Consider the following 21370-nt stretch of genomic DNA (forward strand, 5'->3'; position numbering starts at 1 on the left):
CCTGCATGTTGTACGGGACAGGGGATGCTGAGTGTGCTTTTTGTTTCTGTTGCGATGCAGGTATTCACTGCATTTTTACCTTAACTGCATCCCAAATTCAATAGGGCTCTGGTCAAAAGTAGTTCACTATATGGGGAATAGGGTACCATATGGAACACACTCTTTGTCCTTTTTCTGTGTTATTTTTCAACTGAGGGGAGGTGCACAGACTGCATTAGCTCCATATACCCTGCTGAGACTGTAGCCTGCCAACGATAGGCAGAGCACATCTGTTACTGTGTGTTTGTGTGTGTTTGCGTGTGTGTGTGTTTGTGTGTGTGTGCACTTGTGTGTATTTGTGTGTGTTTGTAGAAAGTATTTTGGGATGCAGGTGTCTCTATGCCACACATACAGTGTATATACAGTACCAGTCAAAAGTTTGGACACACCTACTCATTCAAGGGTTTTTCTTTATATTTACTATTTTCTACATTGTAGAATAATAGTGAAGACATCAAAACTATGAAATAACACATATGGAATCATGTAGTAACCAAAATATATTTTAGATTTTAGATTCTTCAAAGTAGTCACCCTTTGCCTTGATGACAGCTTTGCACATTCTTGGAATTCTCTCAACCAGCTTCATGAGGAATACTTTTCCGACAATCTTGAAGGAGTTCCCACATATGCTGAGCACTTGTTGGCTGCTTTTCCTTCACTCTGCGGTCCAACTCATCCCAGACCATCTCAATTGGGTTGAGGTCGGGTGATTGTGGAGGCCAAGTCATTTGATGCACCACTCCATCACTCTCCTTCTTGGTCAAATAGCCCTTACACAGCCTGGAGGTGTGTTTTGGGTCATTATCCTGTTGAAAAACAGACGATAGTCCCACTAAGCGCAAACCAGATGGGATGGCGTATCGCTGTAGAATGCTGGCCTGGACATGTACTGGCTTAAGCAGGGGGACACGTCTGGCACTGCAGGATTTGAGTCCCTGGCGGTGTAGTGTGTTACTGATGGTAGGCTTTGTTACTTTGGTCCCAACTCTCTGCAGGTCATTCACTAGGTCCCCCCGTGTGGTTCTGGGATTTTTGCTCACCGTTCTTGTGATCATTTTGACCCCACGGGGTGAGATCTTGCGTGGAGCCCCAGATCGAGGGAGATTATCAGTGGTCTTGTATGTCTTCCATTTCCTAATAATTGCTCCCACAGTTGATTTCTTCAAACCAAGCTGCTTACCTATTGCAGATTCAGTCTTCCCAGCCTGGTGCAGGTCTACAATTTTGTTTCTGGTGTCCTTTGACAGCTCTTTGGTATTGGCCATAGTGGAGTTTGGATTGTGACTGTTTGAGGTTGTGGACAGGTGTCTTTTATACTGATAACAAGTTCAAACAGGTGCCATTAATACAGGTAACGAGTGGAGGACAGAGGAGCCTCTTAAAGAAGAAGTTACAGGTCTGTGAGAGCCAGAAATCTTGCTTGTTTGTAATTGACCAAATACTTATTTTCCACCATAATTTGCAAATAAATTCATTAAAAATCCTACAATGTGATTTTCTGGGAAAAAAAATCTCAATTTGTCTGTCATAGTTGACGTGTACCTATGATGAAAATTACAGGCCTCTCTCATCTTTTTAAGTGGGAGAACTTGCACAATTGGTGGCTGACTAAATACATTTTTTCCCCACTGTATTTTAGTGCCTTTGAATGGGGAATTTAAGTTTTTAAGTATCACGAATGGTCCACCACCCAAAGCATTGGAGTCAACATCGGCCAGCATCTCAATATTGGTGTAACTCAATATTTGGAAGGTGTTCCTAATGTTTGGTATACTCAGTGTTTGGTACAGTGGCTTGCGAAAGTATTCACCCCCCTTGGCATTTTTCCTATTTTGTTTCCTTACAACTTGGAATTAAAATGGATTTTTGGGGGGTTTGTATCATTTGATTTACACAACATGCCTACCACTTTGAAGATCCTAAATATTTTTTATTGTGAAACAAACAAGAAATAAGAAAAGAAAACAGAAAACTTGAGCTTGCTTGGTGGTGCCTCTTGCTTAGGGGTGTTGCAGACTCTGGGGCCTTTCAGAACAGGTGTATATCTACTGAGATCATGTGACAGATCATGTGACAATTAGATTGCACACAGGTGGACTTTATTTAACTGACTTTATTTAACTAATTATGTGACTTCTGAAGGTAATTGGTTGCACCATATCTTATTTTGTGTATGTCCATTACATGAAATCCAAATAAAAATCCATTTAAATTACAGGTTGTAATGCAACAAAATAGGAAAAACGGCAAGGAGGATGAATACTTTTGCAAGTGCCTTCGGAAAGTATTCAGCCCCCTTGACTTTTTCCACATTCTGTTAGGTTTCAGCCTTATTCTAAAATTGATTAAATAGTTTTTTCCCCCTCATCAATCTACACACAATACCCCATAATGACAAAGCAAAAACATGTTTGTAGAAATTTTTGCAAATGTATTACAAATATAACACTGAAATAGCAAATTTACATAAGTATTCAGACCCTTTACTCAGTACTTTGTTGAAGCACCTTTGGCAGCAGTTACAGCCTCAAGTCTTCTTGGGTATGACGCTACAAGCTTGGCACACCTGTATTTGGGGATTTTCTCCCATTTTCACCAAAGGGATGGTGCCAGGTTTCCTCCAGACGTGACGCATAGCATTCAGGCCCAAGAGTTCAATCTTGATTTCATCAGAACAGAGAATCTTGTTTCTCATGGTCTGAGATCTTTAGGTGCCTTTTGGCAAACACTGTGCCTTTTACTGAGGAGTGGCTTCCATCTGTCCACTCTACCATAAAGGCCTAATTGGTGGAGTGCTGCAGAGATGGCTGTCCTTCTGGAAGGTTCTCCCATCTCCACAGAGGAACTCTAGAGCTCTGTCAGCGTGACCATCGTGTTCTTGGTCACCTTCCTGACCAAGGCCCTTCTCCCCGATTGCTCAAGTTGGCCGGGCGGCCAGCTCTCAGGAAGAGTCTTGGTGGTTCCAAACTTCTTCCATTAAGAGTTATGGAGGCCACTGTGTTCTTGGGGACCTTCAATGCTGCATAATCATGTCTTGGAGCTCTACTACGGACAATTCCTTCGACCTCATGGCTTGGTTTTTGCACTGTCAACTGTGGGACCTTATATAGACAGGTGTGTGCCTTTCCAAATCATGTCCAATCAATGAATTACACAGGTGGACTCCAATCAAGTTGTAGAAACATCTAAAGGATGATCAATGGAAACAGATGCACCTGAACTCAATTCCGAGTCTCATAGTAAAAGGGTCTGAATACTTATGCAATAAGGTATTTATGTTTTTTATTTTTAATAAATGTGCTAACATTTCTAAAAACCTGTTTTCACTTTGTGAATATGGGGTATTGTATGTAGATTGATGAGGAAATTGTTTTATTAATACATTTTAGAATAAGGCTGTAACGTAACAAAATGTGGAAAAAGTCAAGGGGTCTGAATACTTTCCGAAGGCACTATGGGCCATCTGGTGTGATGATGAGTACCATCCATGCTAGTCTGCTCTCTATGAATTCATCATCATAGAAGCCTTCACCACTGAGCTCCACTGAGCATTTGCGGAAGCAGGCCATGGCTGTGTCCTAAATGGTACCCTATTACTATTAGTGTAACACGTTTGACAAGACCGTATGGGCCTTGATCAAAAATAGTGCACTGTACAGGGAATAGGATGCCATTTGGGACGAAACAGTGTCACTGAGCTGTACTGAGCATAGTACAGAAAAGCACGTACTCCAGTGGGTTGTTGTTGAAGTCACCAGCTCTGGTTGGGCTCTTTGCCTTTTTCTCCCATAACACTTTGCAGCCATAAGGGAACTGTACAGTGACACAACAGAAACTGCAGTGTCATCCTGTACGACTGGTTGGCTGGTGTGGTCATGGACATCAGCCTTTTACTCCCATAACACTGGCCATAGGGGAACACCAGCCAGCCATAGAGGGAACAGTACAATGACACCACAGAAGGCCCATGTCATCTGTACCGACTGGCCGTCTGGCTTATGTAAGAACATGAAGGGCACAGTGGATTATTATCTCCTCTGTATTCCTAGGCTTCATCCCAAATGGCTCCCTATCCCCTTTTTAGTTCACTACTTTTGACCAAGGCCCAAGTCAAAGCTCTACTCTGCTCTCTACTCGGCTGCTGATAGCCCTTTAGAGTGAGAGGAGCAGAAGAGGGGCTCATCCTCCCTAAGCACTGCTTTCTGCCACTCTTTTTTTTCAGTGTTCTCATCCCTCTCTTTCTCCCCTATGTTTATTAGAATTTGGTTTATTATCTATTTCATTTGCTTTGGCAATGTAAACATATGTTTCCCATGCCAATGAAGCCCTTTGAATTGAATTGAGAGAGATTTCACTCAGTAGCCTGTCAGTCTTATGGATATGGAGACCCATTAATATAGATGAAGAAATTAGCCCCTCTCACAGAGAGAGATAGTCTGGAGGAATTGGAGGAATTGTGAATGGACTGTGTGGGAAAGAAAGGAAGGGGAGGTTTTAAAATAGCCTAAATCTTTATGAACGGTTTAGACGTTAACAGTAACAATGGCTTCATTTGTAACTGTAACCACAGCCGTGGTCACAACATAACACTGCAGACTGCAGGCCCTGGGACACCCCAGTGTCAGGGAGGTAGGGAGAGGGTGTGTTTAGCTCTGTGGCTGCAGCCTGGTTAGTGGTTGTTGCAGCTAATTGTCTGTGGTTTCCTAAGTTTGAGTTAGGTTGCTGGCTGCTCACCGCAGGAAGCACACTCACTCACTGACGCAGTCTCACACTCTCTGCAGAAACATTGAGCAGAGAGAGGGCAAACAAGCTACACACACACACACACACACACACACACACTCACACTCACACACACACTCACTCTGCAGAAACAGGGCTATTCAATAGCTGCTGTTCAATGTGCTGCAGGCTGTTTCCCATCTCCTTTGTTTGTATTGAGCTCATTTTGAAGCATCGCCCACCCTCAGGGTTCCTCTGACAGTGTTAATGTATTTCTACAGAGCTCAATCGGATCTCCACGATGGTTGCTAGATACAAACCTCTAAAGTGTATGGACAATACACGTATATAAGGCATGTATGACATATAGTGTTCATACTGTACACTGCAAGAACATAACATAGCAAGACCATAACAGATATAGAAACGTATAAAAGAAGAACATAACAAATGTCAAACCATACAGTGATTCCATAGGGCCCATTGTGCCGTGCTCCTCACCATCCCCGTGCTACAGTATACCAGCCCATTTATGAGTGTGCTGGTGTTCCAAACAAAAGAAAGCATGGAGTTTATTGTACAGTAATGTCTGTTCAGTGCAGAGCAGTGTGTGTGTGTGTGCGTGTGCTTGGGGGGGAGTGTATCTGTGTGTTTTTGTGTGTGTATCCTAATTCACTTTAGCAGTCTCATGACGATTGTGAAGCACAGACACAGCTTCCAGCAGAAACCGACATGGACTGTGTCTTTAATGCACCTGTAAAAGATGGGACTGTTAGACAGTGTGGTGCACATAATGGATAAATTTGAGCTCTCAGTTAGAGAGAGTATGGGCATCACTTTGTTCACTATTTTTTTGTTTTATATTTCACCCCCTTTTTCTCCGAAACATGACCCGCCAAACCGCGCTTCTTAACACCTGCCCACTTAACCCGGAAGCACCGTTCAACTGACGATCGAAGTCAGCCTGCAGGTGCCCGGCCCACCACAAGGAGTCGCTAGAGCGCCATGAGCCAAGTAAAGCCCACCCCGGCCAAACCCTCCCCTAACCCGGACGATGCTGGGCCAATTGTACGCCGCCCTATGGGACTCCCGGTCACGGCCGGTTCTGACACAGCCTGGGATTGAACCCGGGTCTGTAGTGACGCCTCAAGCACTGCGATGCAGTACCTTAGACCGCTGCGCCATTCGGGAGGCCCATTCACTAGGTTTTTAACACTGTCTCTCTCTCTGTCCCTCTTCTTTCCTCTCCCCCCCTCTCTTATTCTCTCTTTCCCATCTCTCTCTCTCTTTCTCTCCCCCCCTCTCCTCTCCCTCTCTTTCTCTGTCCTACAGGAATAGTATAGCAGCGTCTGCAGTGTGTGCGTTTAACCTCAGCGCCATCACTCAGGCCTTCAACGGGCCCTTCCGTTCCCAGGAGAACCCCCGCTCTAACTGGCTGCCCACCCCCAACCCCATCCCCAACTTCCAGGTACTGCCCACCCCCATCCCCACCCCCAACTTCCAGGTACTGCTCACCCTAACCCCACCCCCAACTTTCAGATACTGCCCATCCCCAACTTCCAAGTACTGCCCACCCCCAATCCCACCCCCAACTTTCAGGTACTGCCCACCCCCAACCCCATCCCCAACTTCCAGGTAATGTCCACCCCCAACTTTCAGGTACTGCCCAACCCCTTCCCCAACTTCTAGGTACTGCCCACCCCCAACCCCTTCCCCAACTTCCAGGTACTGCCCACCCCAACCCCTTCCCCAACTTCCAGGTACTGCCCACCCCCAACCCCACCCTCATCTTTCAGGTACTGCCGAACCCCTTTCCCAACTTCCAGGTACTGCCCACCCTCAACTCCATCACCAACTTCCAGGTTAGTGCTAGTCTGGAGCAAAATCCTGCTCACCCTGTGTGTCCCCAGAACCAGGACTAAAGGACTCTGCATCTAGGAGGCATTGCATATAAGAACCAGGGATTATGCAACCCAAAGCCCACATCATTTAATTTTTAGCAATGCAACCGTAGCTTTATGAATCAATTAATGTCATCCGGCATTTCAAGAGCATTTGTTACTGTAGTTCGGCAAACAACAATCATTGTAGTATTGTAGGTGTGAATAAGCGTGATTACTGAAGGATAAAATGACAATGAAATGTGTGGTTATTTTATTTTTCTCTCTCTCTCTCTCTCTCCCTCTCTGTCTCTCTCACTCTCTCTCTCTCTCTCTCTCTTACTTTTTATTTCTCTCTCTCTCTCTCTCTCTCTCTCTCTCTCTCTCTCTCTCTCTCTCTCTCTCTCTCTCTCTCTCTCTCTCTCTCTCTCCCTTCCCTTCCCTTCCCAACCCCCTCCCCTCCTCAGTGTGGTACCATAGATGATGACGGCGGTCCTAACGATGGTCTGACGGAGCGCAGCCTCCAGGATGCCCAGCGGCTGTACCTGATGAATGACGTGGTGCAGCCCGTCTCTGTGGACCCCTTGGTCATGCAGGATGACGTGCGCTTCTCAAGGCTGGTGGTGGACATCGTACAGGGTCATGACACACTCTACCATGTCATGTACATCGGCACAGGTCAGTGGAGTTCAAAGGTCAAAGGTCAGGGCTCAAGGTCAATAGGTTAGACCCAAACAATACATCGATCAACCAATTAATTAATCAATCAAATGTACTTATAAAGAAAAGGGCACATTAGCTAGGTAAATCTCCCTGGAAGGAAGAAACCTAGAGAGGAACCCGACACCCTTCACTAGCTGTCCAGCCAAAGGACGTTCTATTGACATATTATAGAGCCCTGAGTTTTTCCTAGACACATGACCTGACTAGGAAAACCTCTTGGCTCTAGGCTGTATACAGTACAAACCAATAACTTCTCATCATCATCTTCTTCCTCATCCTCTCTCCTCCAATCAGAGTACGGCACCATCCTGAAGGCCCTGGCGACCACCAATAAGAGCCTTCAAGGGTGTTACCTGGAGGAGATCCAGCTCCTCCCCGCTGGGGTGTGGGAGCCAATCCTGAGCCTGCAGATCCTTCAAAGTGATAGGTCACTGTTCGTAGGACTCAACAACAGAGTTCTGAAGATCCCTCTGGAGAGATGCTCCAACTACAAGACTGAGATGTGAGTTTCTTAAATTTTTCTGTTTTGTACAAGTACAAAAAAAGCCAACCTGGCCAACAAACCTAACCTTATGGAAGAGTACAGGTTAGCAAAAGCTGCAACTACAAGACTGAGACGTGAGTTTCTCAGACGGGGAGATTTATTCCACATTCTGCATGTCACCCCAGGGTTGTGGTCAGTGGTGTAGTGGATGGTAAACGCAAGTCAACGCAGTTTACCCACCTTTTGCGGAAAAGGGCATTGAAAGTATAGGAAGCGTTACTTTTTTCACCGCTACCGGCAATCAGAGTTTGCCCACCTATTTTTTGACCACTACATCACCATAGAAATGTACCGAGTGTTGTTTATTGCTTACTAATAGTCACTTGCCATGAGTATAAAGTGCTGGAATTATACCAGCCTGAGTAACTGACTGTGTAGTCCTACATAATATATTCATTATTCAATGATACACTCTATCAAAACAGTAACACATTTAATTTTTTGCGGTGTTGCTTTTAATTAACGAAGCAGTGCTTCAAAAAAGAGTGAGAACAGAGAAAGGAAGGAAGCCTTACTTTAGCTTTTACTGTCTCTCTGATTCAGGCTCATTTAGGGGGAGATGTGTGGCTCAGACTCTGCCCTACCTGACTCCTGCCAGTTCAATATGAGTCTCTGAGTGTGAGCTCTGCTCGATGCACTGGCTGTCATCTCCAGAATAAGCTGCCTGACGGCTGCCTCTGTTATTCATCTAAACCTCCCTCTCTCCCTCTCTCCCTGCTCTCTGTTTGTCAGGCCTTATGCATTTCATCAATGCTTTCAATCAACTCTCTAGAGCTGCATCCATGCTTTGTCAGCTCGCTGTGCAATATACGCGTGTGGGTGTGCATGAAGGGCAACCTACTGTATAGGAGATTGTTGTGTGTGGGGGAGTGTGTGTGTGTGTGTGTGTGTGTGTGTGTGTGTGTGTGTGTGTGTGTGTGTGTGTGAGGGGGGTGTTGGTGGGTGGGTGGGGGGGTTCATGCATATGATGAATCAGCTCGCTCCTTTCTCCATCACGTCACCAGCGGTAACACACAGACGCACACACACACACACACACACCTCTCCGTCGGGTACAGTGGTGAATACTGAACAAGGTGTGGGTGAGGAGATGTGAGAGCAGAGCAGAGCAGAGCGGAAGCCTCGGTAGCCAGGCCTATTTAAAACACAGTGGGGTGGAATAATCACACTCGGCTTCAAGGGCACACCAGGGGAACACTGTCCTTAATCCTGCCTGCTGCCTTATAGCTGCCAGCCTCAGTAGCAGACACAGTTCATAGTCAGTACACAGCCTCAGTGGCACAGACAGTCAGTTGTCAGGGGACACAGAGAGAGAAAACCATGCAGGACTGCAAATATACATGACAGGTGACGGGCTGTCAATCACTGTGATTTATTGTGATATCTAAGGTCGGCTCAGAACATGGAGGAAAGTGTGAAGGGCCTATTATTCTTTAGTTTAGGTTTTCAGGAAATCTTATTCAAATAAATGTTCATGCAGAATGCATACATTTCACAGTCGTAGATACAGACACAAACAGGATTTACACAGAGATTGACATGGTTCTATTTTCTGCATATTGTTTGTCATTGCACTCCCAGGCTATTCTGTCTCAGCCCTCTGCCTCTGTGTTATTAAATCAGTCTGCAGGATACAGTCCCAGGACAACAACACTCTACCGGAAGCCTATACAGAGGTTATGTCTTTCTGACTTGGATTATCCAAAGAAGACCTCTCCCTTTCTCTGTCCCCCTCTTTTTCTGTAGACGTGGCGGATGTCAGTGGGTCTTATGAAGGACACCCACCTGGTGGGGTCACAAAACACTAGTCCCATTAATCCTGCTGTCGGTCAATGGCCTAGCCTGATCTGTGGGTGGCCCTCCCAGTCCCATTCACACATACAGCCTTTCATAATGAAGCCTCATAATAACTAGTAGAACTACAGCAATACATCAATTCATATTGGCCTGTTCAGCCCCCTCTGAGTGACACAATGGAGGTTTCTATGGAGCAGTCTTGTGTAGAGGGTAGAAAAGCTACAGAGGCCATGGCATGGTTTATTTTTAAGTCTAAAGTTATCCGTTTTGTTCCAGAGACAACCCCTCGCTCTGGAAAAGGATAATCTGTTACCACATGAATGGCAGTACTGTACTAGTGTTCAGCCAGAGAGGTAAATGACTGGTTCTGTCTTGTCTTTGCCCCCTATATTAGCATGAATGGACAGGCTGTTGATGGAAATACAGCACTGGGAAAACTCATTATGTTTAAGTGCAGTTATTATTAGTTTTTTTTATCTCTATTGTCTTTCCTTCCTTACAGCAGGAATCAAACGTTTGCCACCAAAACCTGCCAGGTCAGTTTGCCATCGAAACAGCTGTGCAACATACACTGTGTGTACAAAACATTAGGAACAATTGCTCTTTCCATGACATAGACTGACCAGGTGAATCCAGGTGAAAGCTATGATCCATTATTGATTGCACCTATTACATCCACTTCAATCAGTGTAGATGAAGGGGAGGAGACAGGTGAAAGAAGGATGTTTAAGCCTTGAGACAATTGAGACATGGATTGTGTATGTGTGCCATTCAGAGGGTGAATGGGCAAGACAAAAGTTGTAAGTGCCTTTGAACGGGTTATGTTAGTAGGTGCCAGGCGCACCGGTATGAGTGTGTCAAGAACTGCAATGCTGCTGGGTTTTTCACGCTTAACAGTTTCACGTGTGTATCAAGAATGGTCCACCACCCAAAGGACATCCAGCCAACTTGACACAACTGTGGAAAGCATTGGAGTTAACATGGGCCAGCATCTCTGTGGAACGCTTTGGACACCTTGTAGAGTCCATGCCCTGACGAATTGAGGCTGTTCTGAAGGCAAAAGGGGGTGCAACTCAAGATTAGGAAGGTCTTCCTAATGTTTTGTACACTCAGTGTAGTTTTAGCTAATGTGTACAGCTTTGTACAGTACAGACTGCCTGGTGTCTGTTTAGGGATCAAATCAGCTATATTGCTTTGCACTGTGCTGTCTGTTTAGTGGTGACTTACTGCTAAGTGCTGCACCGCCAACAGTGGTATAGTCTGCCCTCTCTTAGTGAAAATTACATCTGACCTCCCCAATGGCCACTACTTACTGCTAACTGCAGCCTCCACTCTCTCTCTCTCTCTCTCTCTCTCTCTCTCTCTCTCTCTCTCTCTCGCTCGCTCTCTCACTCTCTCACCTCCACTTTCTGTAAAGGAAGTAGTCATATTTATTCTGCTCCGGCTGCAGTGTTGTTTGGATGGTAGTGATACGTTATAGCCAAGCTGCACCACCAAAGTAGCTCTGTCAACACTTTCACTGAGGCAAGGTGATCCAGGTCCATACATACACATCAATGGTAGGATTGGGAGGTGGTGTTGATAATGTTTTGAATGTGTTTAATCTGGATAGAAGCCCTGAGAGACTAACCCCTCACTCCTACTTCCCTGATGATGTTTATGTGGTGAAGGTGAAGACAGAGTAGGAGTGGGAGTTTTGCTTGCTTTGTGATTTACAGTGCTGCTGTAGCTGCAGGCAGCCAGTCAGGGGAGGTAGCAGACTAGCAGGTCTGTGCTGCAGGAGTTTATAACAACATAATGAAAACACAAAGTGGCTGTCTCGGTGTGTTCACCATGAACATGACCAGCTCATGTTTCCAGAGTAGAAGTTCAATGTTTTTCTGATGCTCTCTATACTAGGGAACTTCAGGTGTTTTTATTGTTTATAAAATTATTTTCACAATCAGACCATTTGTGGATAGTAACCATGTCTACAGCTGTATTCCACGGACCCTCAGGCAAAATAATAGTTATTTTATTTTACAGGTGTGGAACTATTCAATTCTCTAGTTTATCGTAATGCCCCTGGGCCTTTTTTAATCTGAAAAACCCTTGTCATCGGCATTGAGTCCTGAGGTTGGGCCCTGTGGACAATAATAACCTCTTTATATACAGTATTCTGGCCTTAACATCTCCATAGGGTCCCAGGAGCCCTGAATAAAGCCAGTGTTTTATTGTCTGTGTGAGAATAGCTTTAATTCCACCCACTGGTCCTCTTCAGCCAATTTATGGTCTGTTGATGCTGCCGCCAGCCTGTCAACAGGGTTCTAAAACACAGTGCCGTTAAGCCTGTATGAACACTCCACTCCCAGGAACACACCAGGGAGCCATGGACAGAGAGGGAGAAAAGAGAGAGAGAATGGGGGGGAGGGGGGATTGAGAGAGATGGACAGGGAGGGAGGGAGGAAGGAGGGATTAAGAGGGAGAGGGGGGGTTGAGAGAGAGTTAGGGGGAGAGGGGGGAAAGTAATCACAAAGTGTAAGTATTTATCACTGGTGCAGAATGTTTTTGCTTTTAACGGGCTCTCCTCTCTGGCAAACCCCCAATATTAAAACCATTTATATTTCTCTCTCTCTCCCTCTCTCTCGTTCTCTCTCTACCTCTCTATCCCTCTCTCTCTTTCACACACATTCTTTCCCTCTCTCCCTCTTTCTCCCTCTCTCACTCTTTCTCCTCCTTCCTCCTTCAGCCTTGATTTGGGCAGGCAGTTTGTCTTAACCTGCCTTCCCACTCCCAGCTCCCCAGATGCTGACAAACCTTCCTCCTTTTTCAGTGAGGGTGTACAAACTGCTCTCCCTTCCCCTTCCCCTCTCTTCTCCTCTCCCTCAGTCTCTCTCTCTCTCCCTCACTTTCACTCTCCCTTTTCTCTCTCTTTATACACTGCTCAAAAAAATAAAGGGAACACTTAAACAACACATCCTAGATCTGAATGAATGAAATAATATTATTAAATACTTATTTCTTTACATAGTTGAATGTGCTGACAACAAAATCACAAAAATATTATCAATGGAAATCAAATTTATCAACCCATGGAGGTCTGGATTTGGAGTCACCCTCAAAATTAAAGTGGAAAACTACACTACAGGCTGATCCAACTTTGATGTAATGTCCTTGAAACAAGTCAAAATGAGGCTCAGTAGTATGTGTGGCCTCCACGTGCCTGTATGACCTCCCTACAACGCCTGGGCATGCTCCTGATGAGGTGGCGGATGGTCTCCTGAGGGATCTCCTCCCAGACCTGGACTAAAGCATCCGCCAACTCCTGGACAGTCTGTGGTGCAACGTGGCGTTGGTGGATGGAGCGAGACATGATGTCCCAGATGTGCTCAATTGGATTCAGGTCTGGGGAACGGGCGGTCCATAGCATCAATGCCTTCCTCTTGCAGGAACTGCTGACACACTCCAGCCACATGAGGTCTAGCATTGTCTTGCATTAGGAGGAACCCAGGGCCAACCGCACCAGCATATGGTCTCATCTCGGTACCTAATGGCAGTCAGGCTACCTCTGGCGAGCACATGGAGGGCTGTGCGGCCCCCCAAAGAAATGCCATCCCACACCGTGACTGACCCACCACCAAACCGGTCATGCTGGAGGATGTTGCAGGCAACAGAACGTTCTCCACGGCGTCTCCAGACTCTGTCACGTCTGTCACATGTGCTCAGTGTGAACCTGCTTTCATCTGTGAAGAGCACAGGGCACCAGTGGCGAATTTGCCAATCTTGGTGTTCTCTGGCAAATGCCAAACGTCCTGCACGGTGTTGGGCTGTAAGCACAACCCCCACCTGTGAACATCGGGCCCTCATACCACCCTCATGGAGTCTGTTTCTGACCATTTGAGCAGACACATGCACATTTGTGGCCTGCTGGAGGTCATTTTGCAGGGCTCTGGCAGTGCTCCTCCTGCTCCTCCTTGCACCAAGGCGGAGGTAGTGGTCCTGCTGCTGGGTTGTTGCCCTCCTACGGCCTCCTCCATGTCTCCTGATGTACTGGCCTGTCTCCTGGTAGCGCCTCCATGTTCTGGACACTCCGCTGACAGACACAGCAAACTTTCTTGCCACAGCTCGCATTGATGTGCCATCCTGGATGAACTGCACTACCTGAGCCACTTGTGTGGGTTGTAGACTCCGTCTCATGCTACCACTAGAGTGAAAGCACCGCCAGCATTCTAAAGTGACCAAAACATCAGCCAGGAAGCATAGGAACTGAGAAGTGGTCTGTGGTCACCACCTGCAGAACTACTTCTTTATTGGGGGTGTCTTGCTAATTGCCTATAATTTCCACCTGTTGTCTATTCCATTTGCACAACAGCATGTGAAATTTATTGTCAATCAGTGTTGCTTCCTAAGTGGACAGTTTGATTTCACAGAAGTGTGATTGACTTGGAGTTACATTGTGTTGTTTAAGTGTTCCCTTTATTTTTTTTGAGCAGTGTATCTCTCTCACTCTCTTTCTCCCTCCCCCCCACTCTCTCACCTCTCTCTGTCTCCTGCTACTATGTGGGCACTGTAGTTTAGTGTCAGTGAGGTGACCATCCATCCCCCCTTCCCCACAGTACAGTAGAAGAGGGATAGAGGGAGGATAGAGGAAGGGACAGTACAGTAGAAGAGGGATAGAGGGAGGATAGAGGAGGGACAGTACAGTAGAAGAGGGATAGAGGGAGGATAGAGGAAGGACAGTACAGTAGAAGAGGGATAGAGGGAGGATAGAGGAAGGACAGTTCAGTAGAAGAGGGATAGAGGGAGGATAGAGGAGGGACAGTACAGTAGAAGAGGGATAGAGGGAGGATAGAGGAAGGGACAGTACAGTAGAAGAGGGATAGAGGGAGGATAGAGGAAGGACAGTTCAGTAGAATAGGGATAGAGGGAGGATAGAGGAAGGACAGTTCAGTAGAAGAGGGATAGAGGGAGGATAGAGGAAGGGACAGTACAGTAGAAGAGGGATAGAGGGAGGATAGAGGAAGGACAGTTCAGTAGAAGAGGGATAGAGGGAGGATAGAGGAAGGACAGTTCAGTAGAAGAGGGATAGGGGGAGGATAGAGGAAGGACAGTTCAGTAGAAGAGGGATAGAGGGAGGATAGAGGAGGGACAGTTCAGTAGAAGAGGGATAGAGGGAGGATAGAGGAAGGACAGTTCAGTAGAAGAGGGATAGAGGGAGGATAGAGGAGGGACAGTACAGTAGAAGAGGGATAGAGGGAGGATAGAGGAAGGACAGTTCAGTAGAAGAGGGATAGAGGGAGGATAGAGGAGGGACAGTTCAGTAGAAGAGGGATAGAGGGAGGATAGAGGAGGGACAGTACAGTAGAAGAGGGATAGAGGGAGGATAGAGGAAGGACAGTTCAGTAGAAGAGGGATAGAGGGAGGATAGAGGAGGGACAGTTCAGTAGAAGAGGGATAGAGGGAGGATAGAGGAAGGACAGTCCAGTAGAAGAGGGTTAGAGGGAGGATAGAGGAAGGACAGTTCAGTAGAAGAGGGATAGAGGGAGGATAGAGGAGGGACAGTTCAGTAGAAGAGGGATAGAGGGAGGATAGAGGAAGGACAGTTCAGTAGAAGAGGGATAGAGGGAGGACAGAGGAGGGACAGTACAGTAGAAGAGGGATAGAGGGAGGATAGAGGAAGGACAGTTCAGTAGAAGAGGGATAGAGGGAGGATAGAGGAAGGGACAGTACAGTAGAAGAGGGATAGAGGGAGGATAGAGGAAGGACAGTTCAGTAGAAGAGGGATAGAGGGAGGATAGAGGAAGGACAGTTCAGTAGAAGAGGGATAGAGGGAGGATAGAGGAGGGACAGTACAGTAGAAGAGGGATAGAGGGAGGATAGAGGAAGGACAGTTCAGTAGAAGAGGGATAGAGGGAGGATAGAGGAGGGACAGTTCAGTAGAAGAGGGATAGAGGGAGGATAGAGGAAGGGACAGTACAGTAGAAGAGGGATAGAGGGAGGATAGAGGAAGGACAGTTCAGTAGAAGAGGGATAGAGGGAGGATAGAGGAAGGACAGTTCAGTAGAAGAGGGATAGAGGGAGGACAGAGGAAGGGACAGTACAGTAGAAGAGGGATAGAGGGAGGATAGAGGAAGGACAGTTCAGTAGAATAGGGATAGAGGGAGGATAGAGGAAGGACAGTTCAGTAGAAGAGGGATAGAGGGAGGATAGAGGAAGGACAGTTCAGTAGAAGAGGGATAGAGGGAGGATAGAGGAAGGGACAGTACAGTAGAAGAGGGATAGAGGGAGGATAGAGGAAGGACAGTTCAGTAGTAATATTGGAGGATAACTCAGTAGGCAGCCATCGCCCTCCTCAGCCCAGCCCTCTAGCACGGTGCTATGAGGCTAATTGGATCCTAAGCTGCGATTAGCATGTAACGCTACGCTAGCCTGGGGGATTTATCTGGCCAAAGATTTTGATGAACCACGTCATAGCAGCAGCCCAGCGCAGGCTGAAGGGAAGCCCCAGGGACAGAGCCTCTCTTCTGGGATGAGGAAGCCTCGAGGTTGGCCTTGGCTGTCAGCCTCTGGAGAAAAGCGGGGGGGGGGGGGGGGGGGGGGGGTAGTAATCTGGACCACTATACTGTACTGTACAGCCATTCAGGCAGCCGCTGCCCATTTGCATTCCAGACGTCCCCAACATGCCTATTGGCTATCACAGCTTACATTTCTAATCAAAATATTTACACAACCTGTCTGTCTCTGTCTTGTTTACAATTATGAGGTCATGATTTGCAGTAAAATGGAAAGTGATAACTGCTTTCTTTATGACGTTCTATTAAAAGGCCTAGTAAAGGACAGCAGGTTTACAGCTCTCACAATCCCTTTTAAAATGTCCATTAAGCCCGTGGCGAACACTTGAGATTTATCACACACTGTCTGTCGACAGCCAAGCCACATTGTTTTATAGTTTGGTTTATTTTTGCCGGTCAGTCTGTTTAAAATTTAACAGCCCATGTTTTGTGGCTTCGCTGTTTTTATATAGTGTGCTATGTCGCCGCTAAAAGAGGCTGGTGAATTAAATATCAGTGTGGTGTCAAAACAATGCAGAAGCTCTCGCTCCTCTATTTCCTTTTATCTTTATATAAATTTCTCTATCGCCCTTTCTTAGTCTTCTCTCTCTCTCACAAACATAGACATAGAAAATGTAGTTTACCAAGCTACCAATTACGTAAGTGAATCTACACTACAGCTACCCTTAAGAAAATTGTACTTTACTTAACTAAAGTTACTTTGAAAAGGTATAATTTGTGATAAATTATCATATCTAAATCTGAAATGTCATAGACTACAAACTGCAAGAACAGATTCCTTTTGGAGCAGATGTTAACATAATGTGTAATTTGGCCCATTAAACACAAAAACTATGTTTCAAGTGAGAATTGTGCAGGTGTATTGCCGAAAAAGAAAGGAAATTCTTTCCTACTTCACCCATATTTTCTTTTTTTTTGCAAAAAAGTAGTGTGTAGTTCCAGTAGTTAGCTACACCGCTACATGGCAAAATAATTAACTAATGATTTCTAATATTAAGGAAGTCTCAATGTTTTGCTTGCCTGAGTTAGAGTACCTTATGATAAGCTGTAGACCACACTATTTACCAATAGTTTTTTAATCTATATTCTTCATAGCTGCCTAGTTACTACCAAAAAAACCGATGCTGGCACTAAGACCGCACCCAAAGAGCTGTATAAGGCCATAAGCAAACAAGAAAATGCTCATCCAGAGGTGGCGCTCCTAGTGGCCGGGGACTTTAATGCAGGAAAACTGAAATCAGTTTTTACCTCATTTCTACCAGCATGTCACATGTGCAACTAGGGGGAAAAAACCTCTAGATCACCTTTACTCCACACACAGAGATGCGTACAAAGCTCTCCCTCGCCCTCCATTTGGCAAATCTGACCATCACTCTATCCTCCTGATTCCTGCTTACAAGCAAAAACTCAAACAGGAAGTACCAGTGACGCGCTCAATACGGAAGTGGTCCAATGAAGCGGATCCTAAGCTACAGGATTGTTTCGCTAGCACAGACTGGAATATGTTCCAGGATTCATCCGATGGCATTGAGGAGTATACCACATCAGTCACCGGCTTCATTAATAAGTGCATCAACGACGTCGTCCCTACAGTGGATTACAGGCAACATCCGCACTGAGCTAAAGGCTAGAGCTGTCGCTTTCAAGGATTGGGACACTAATAAGAAATCCTGCTACGCCCTACGACGAAACATCAAACAGGCAAAGCGTCAATACAGGACTAAGATCAAATCCTACTACACCGGCTCAGACGCTCGTCGGATGTGGCAGGTCTTGCAAACTATCATGGATTACAAATGGAAAGCCAGCCACGAGCTGCCCAGTGACGCGAGCATACCAGTCGAGCTAAATGCCTTCTATGCTCGCTTTGAGGCAAGCAACACTGAACTGTGCATGAGAGCACCAGCTGTTCCGGATGACTGTGTGATCACGCTCTCCGTAGACGATGTGAGTAAGACCTTTAAACAGGTTAACATTCACAAGGCTGCAGGGCCAGACGGAATACCAGGACACGTACTCAGAGCATGCGCTGACCAGCTGGCAAGTGTCTTCACTGACATTTTCAACCTCTCCCTGACCCAGTCTGTAATACCTACATGTTTCACGCAGACCACCATAGTCCATGTGCCCAAGAACGGCAAGTTAACCTGCCTAAATAACTACGGCCCGTATTACTCACATCTGTAGCCATAATGCTCTGAAAGGCTAGTCATGGCTCACATCAACGCCATCATCCCAGAAACCCTGGACCCACTCCAACTCACATACTGCCCCAACAGATCCACAGATGACACAATCTCTATTGCACTCCACACTGCCATTTCCCACCTGGACAAAAGGAACACCTACGTGAGAATGCTGTTCATTGACTACAGCTCAGCGTTCAACACCATAGTGTCCTCCAAGCTCATCACTAAGCTAAGGACCCTGGAACTGAACAGCTTCCTCTGCAACTGGATCCTGGACTTCCTGACGGGACGCCCCCAGGTGGTGGGGGTAGGCAACAACACATCTGCCACGCTGACCCTCAACATGGGGGCCCCTCAGGGGTGTGTGCTTAGTCCCCTCCTGTACTCCCTGTTCACCCACGACTGCGTGGCCACGCACGACTCCAACACCATCATTAAGTTTGCCGACGACACAATGGTGATAGGCCTAATCCCCGACGACGATGAGACAGCCTATAGGGAGTAGGTCAGAGACCTGACAGTGTGGCACAGGCTCGATGTACACTCGCTGGACTCTAACCACACACCCACACACACTACACCTACACTCCAACACACACACACATGGACACACACACAAAACACATACACATGCATATTCCTTCACACTCTTCACACACACTGCTGCTACTCTCTGTTTATTATCTATGCATAGTCACTTTACCCCTACCTACATGTACATATTACCTCAATAACCTTGACTACCCAGTACCCCAGCACATTGACTCGGTACCGGTACCCATTGTGTATATATCCCCGTTGTTGTTATTTTGTATTGTGTTACTATTTTTCCTTTAGTTAATTTAGCTATTTTTTCTTACTTACTTTTAAAAACTGCATTGTTGGTTAAGAGCCCGTAAGTAAGCATTTCACTGTAAGGTTGTATTTGTTGTGTTTGGCATGTGACAAATACAATTGTATTTGATTTCATTTGACAACATGTAGTTCACTACTCCCCAACACTGTGCAAAACCCACATTCCTCTCTATCAGCAGACTCCATCACCTGTAGACTCTTAGAAAAAAGGGTTCCAAAAGTGTTCTTTGTAAGGCAAAGGGTTCTACCTAGAACCTTTAACATCCTAAGAACCGTTTTTGGAAGAAAGGGTTATTTGATGATTCTTTGGAAGGCAAGCAGGATTCTTTGGAAAGCAAGAAGGGTTCTTTGGAAGGTAAGAAGGGTTCTACATAAAGCCATATATCATATTTCCTAGCATGCTCTATTGCATGGTGATTTTCAGAATTGTTTGTTTTAATATCTGTGTTTATGCATGTACATTGATTGGTTGATCCAATATGTTAATAATTTGACTTATTGCACCTGTTACTGAGATGGTTGTTCCAGTTTAGATGATTGAGGTAGTCTCAGTCATTCTGAATGCAGGTTGCGGGTGATAAAAAATTCCACTTGTTGGCTATCCTAACTCTGTCTGGATTCCAATAGGAATTAAACACTTTGCAAGCCAGCATAATGTGACTTGCAGGCCTGATGTGGCCTGATAAGCAGGAGTAAAACATCACTTTTCAAGCCAGCATAATGTGACTCTGCAAAGGGTTCTACCTAGCACCAAAAAGGGTTCCCTTATGGGGACAAACCGAAGAACTGTACATGGTTCTACTTAGCACCTTTTTTTTCTGAGTGTACCTGCTCCCACATCATCGCCTTACAGAGCCTACATCAGAGCCTTGTCTGTATCTGGCTGGCTGATCTCCTTTACTTTTACAACGCCCTGTTTTGTTTCATAAATGTTGAGAGCTTTGGCTGCCCAGCAGTTGATGCAGCTGGAGAAAGGTCAGATGGGATCGAAGCTAAACTCACTAGTCTGCACTGTAAATCCTACAAAAAAGGTGCTATCTAGAACCTAAAATGGTTATTCGGATGTCCCCATAGGAGAACCCTTTGAAGAACCCTTTTTGGTTCCAGGTAGAAACCTTTTGGGTTCCATGAAGGACCCTTTCCACTGAGGGGTGGGAAAAGGGTTCTCCTATGGGGACAGCCAAATAACCATTTTAGGTCCTAGATAGCACCTTTTTTGTAGGATTTACAGTGCAGACTAGTGGGTTTAGCTTAATGTCCACACTGTGTTTGTGTGTGTGTGTGTGTGTGTGTGTGTGTGTGTGTGTGTGTGTGTGTGTGTGTGTGTGTGTGTGTGTGTGTGTGTGTGTGTGAGAGAGAGATTACCCCCAATCTCTTTATCTAAAGTATTCCTATGCGGCCCATTGTTACAGGAAGCTGTCATGGGTAAGGAGAGCAGACGGGACGGTTGGCATGCCCTGCCCTGCAGTGCTATTTGTACTGCAGGGCGGCTCTCCTCTTCTCTCTGGTAAACCCGTCCTCCACTGCCCCTCTCGCTCGCTGCGCTCGTCAAAAACCGTCAACTCAGCATTATTTTCAAGCTGACGCATTTTCATAGTCTTAAGAGTTTACATGGATGGCTGGATTTCATCGCTGCGTGTGTGAGATTTCTCCACTGTAATTAATGAGACCCGGGTCCAGGGTAAACTCTTTCAGCTAAAGGCATTTTAGCTTTGAGGTCTGCGCCCTGAGGGTGTGTATGTGTGCGTGTGTGTGTGCATGCTTGGGCCTGACTTCTGGCTTACTGTAATGGAGAGTAATTGGACCTCAGATCTGCACCATGTCCTTATATATTATCCTCCTCTAAGAAAGAGATCTGCTTTACTATTAATTACTATGCACAACCACCTGGCTTCTTAATTGTGAGTGTTTAGACTGTCTGTCTGTAAGCAGCATTATGTGTCTGGGTAAACAGAGTACACACTAACAGTGCTTGGTGAGGCAGCTAAACGTTATCAACATGTTATGCTTGCCAGGTCTTCGCCCTCTCATTTAAAGCTATGGTGTAGCAGAAGGGTTCCCCTCTTT

General features: G+C 46.0%; 1 protein-coding gene across 1 annotated transcript in view; it reads left to right on the forward strand.

Moving 5' to 3' along the window:
• Positions 1–21370, forward strand: part of sema5ba (sema domain, seven thrombospondin repeats (type 1 and type 1-like), transmembrane domain (TM) and short cytoplasmic domain, (semaphorin) 5Ba) — a 120735-nt gene that overhangs the window by 72893 nt on the left and 26472 nt on the right. Inside the window, exons 8-10 of the mRNA XM_084179907.1 lie at positions 6097–6232; positions 7112–7322; positions 7662–7869. Of these exons, the coding sequence (XP_084036033.1) occupies positions 6097–6232; positions 7112–7322; positions 7662–7869 (555 nt within the window). The remainder of the gene's footprint in view (positions 1–6096; positions 6233–7111; positions 7323–7661; positions 7870–21370) is intronic.

Source organism: Coregonus lavaretus (genome assembly GCF_964263955.1).
Source record: "Coregonus lavaretus genome assembly, chromosome: 16".
In the NCBI taxonomy this organism is placed as follows: Eukaryota; Metazoa; Chordata; class Actinopteri; order Salmoniformes; family Salmonidae; genus Coregonus; species Coregonus lavaretus.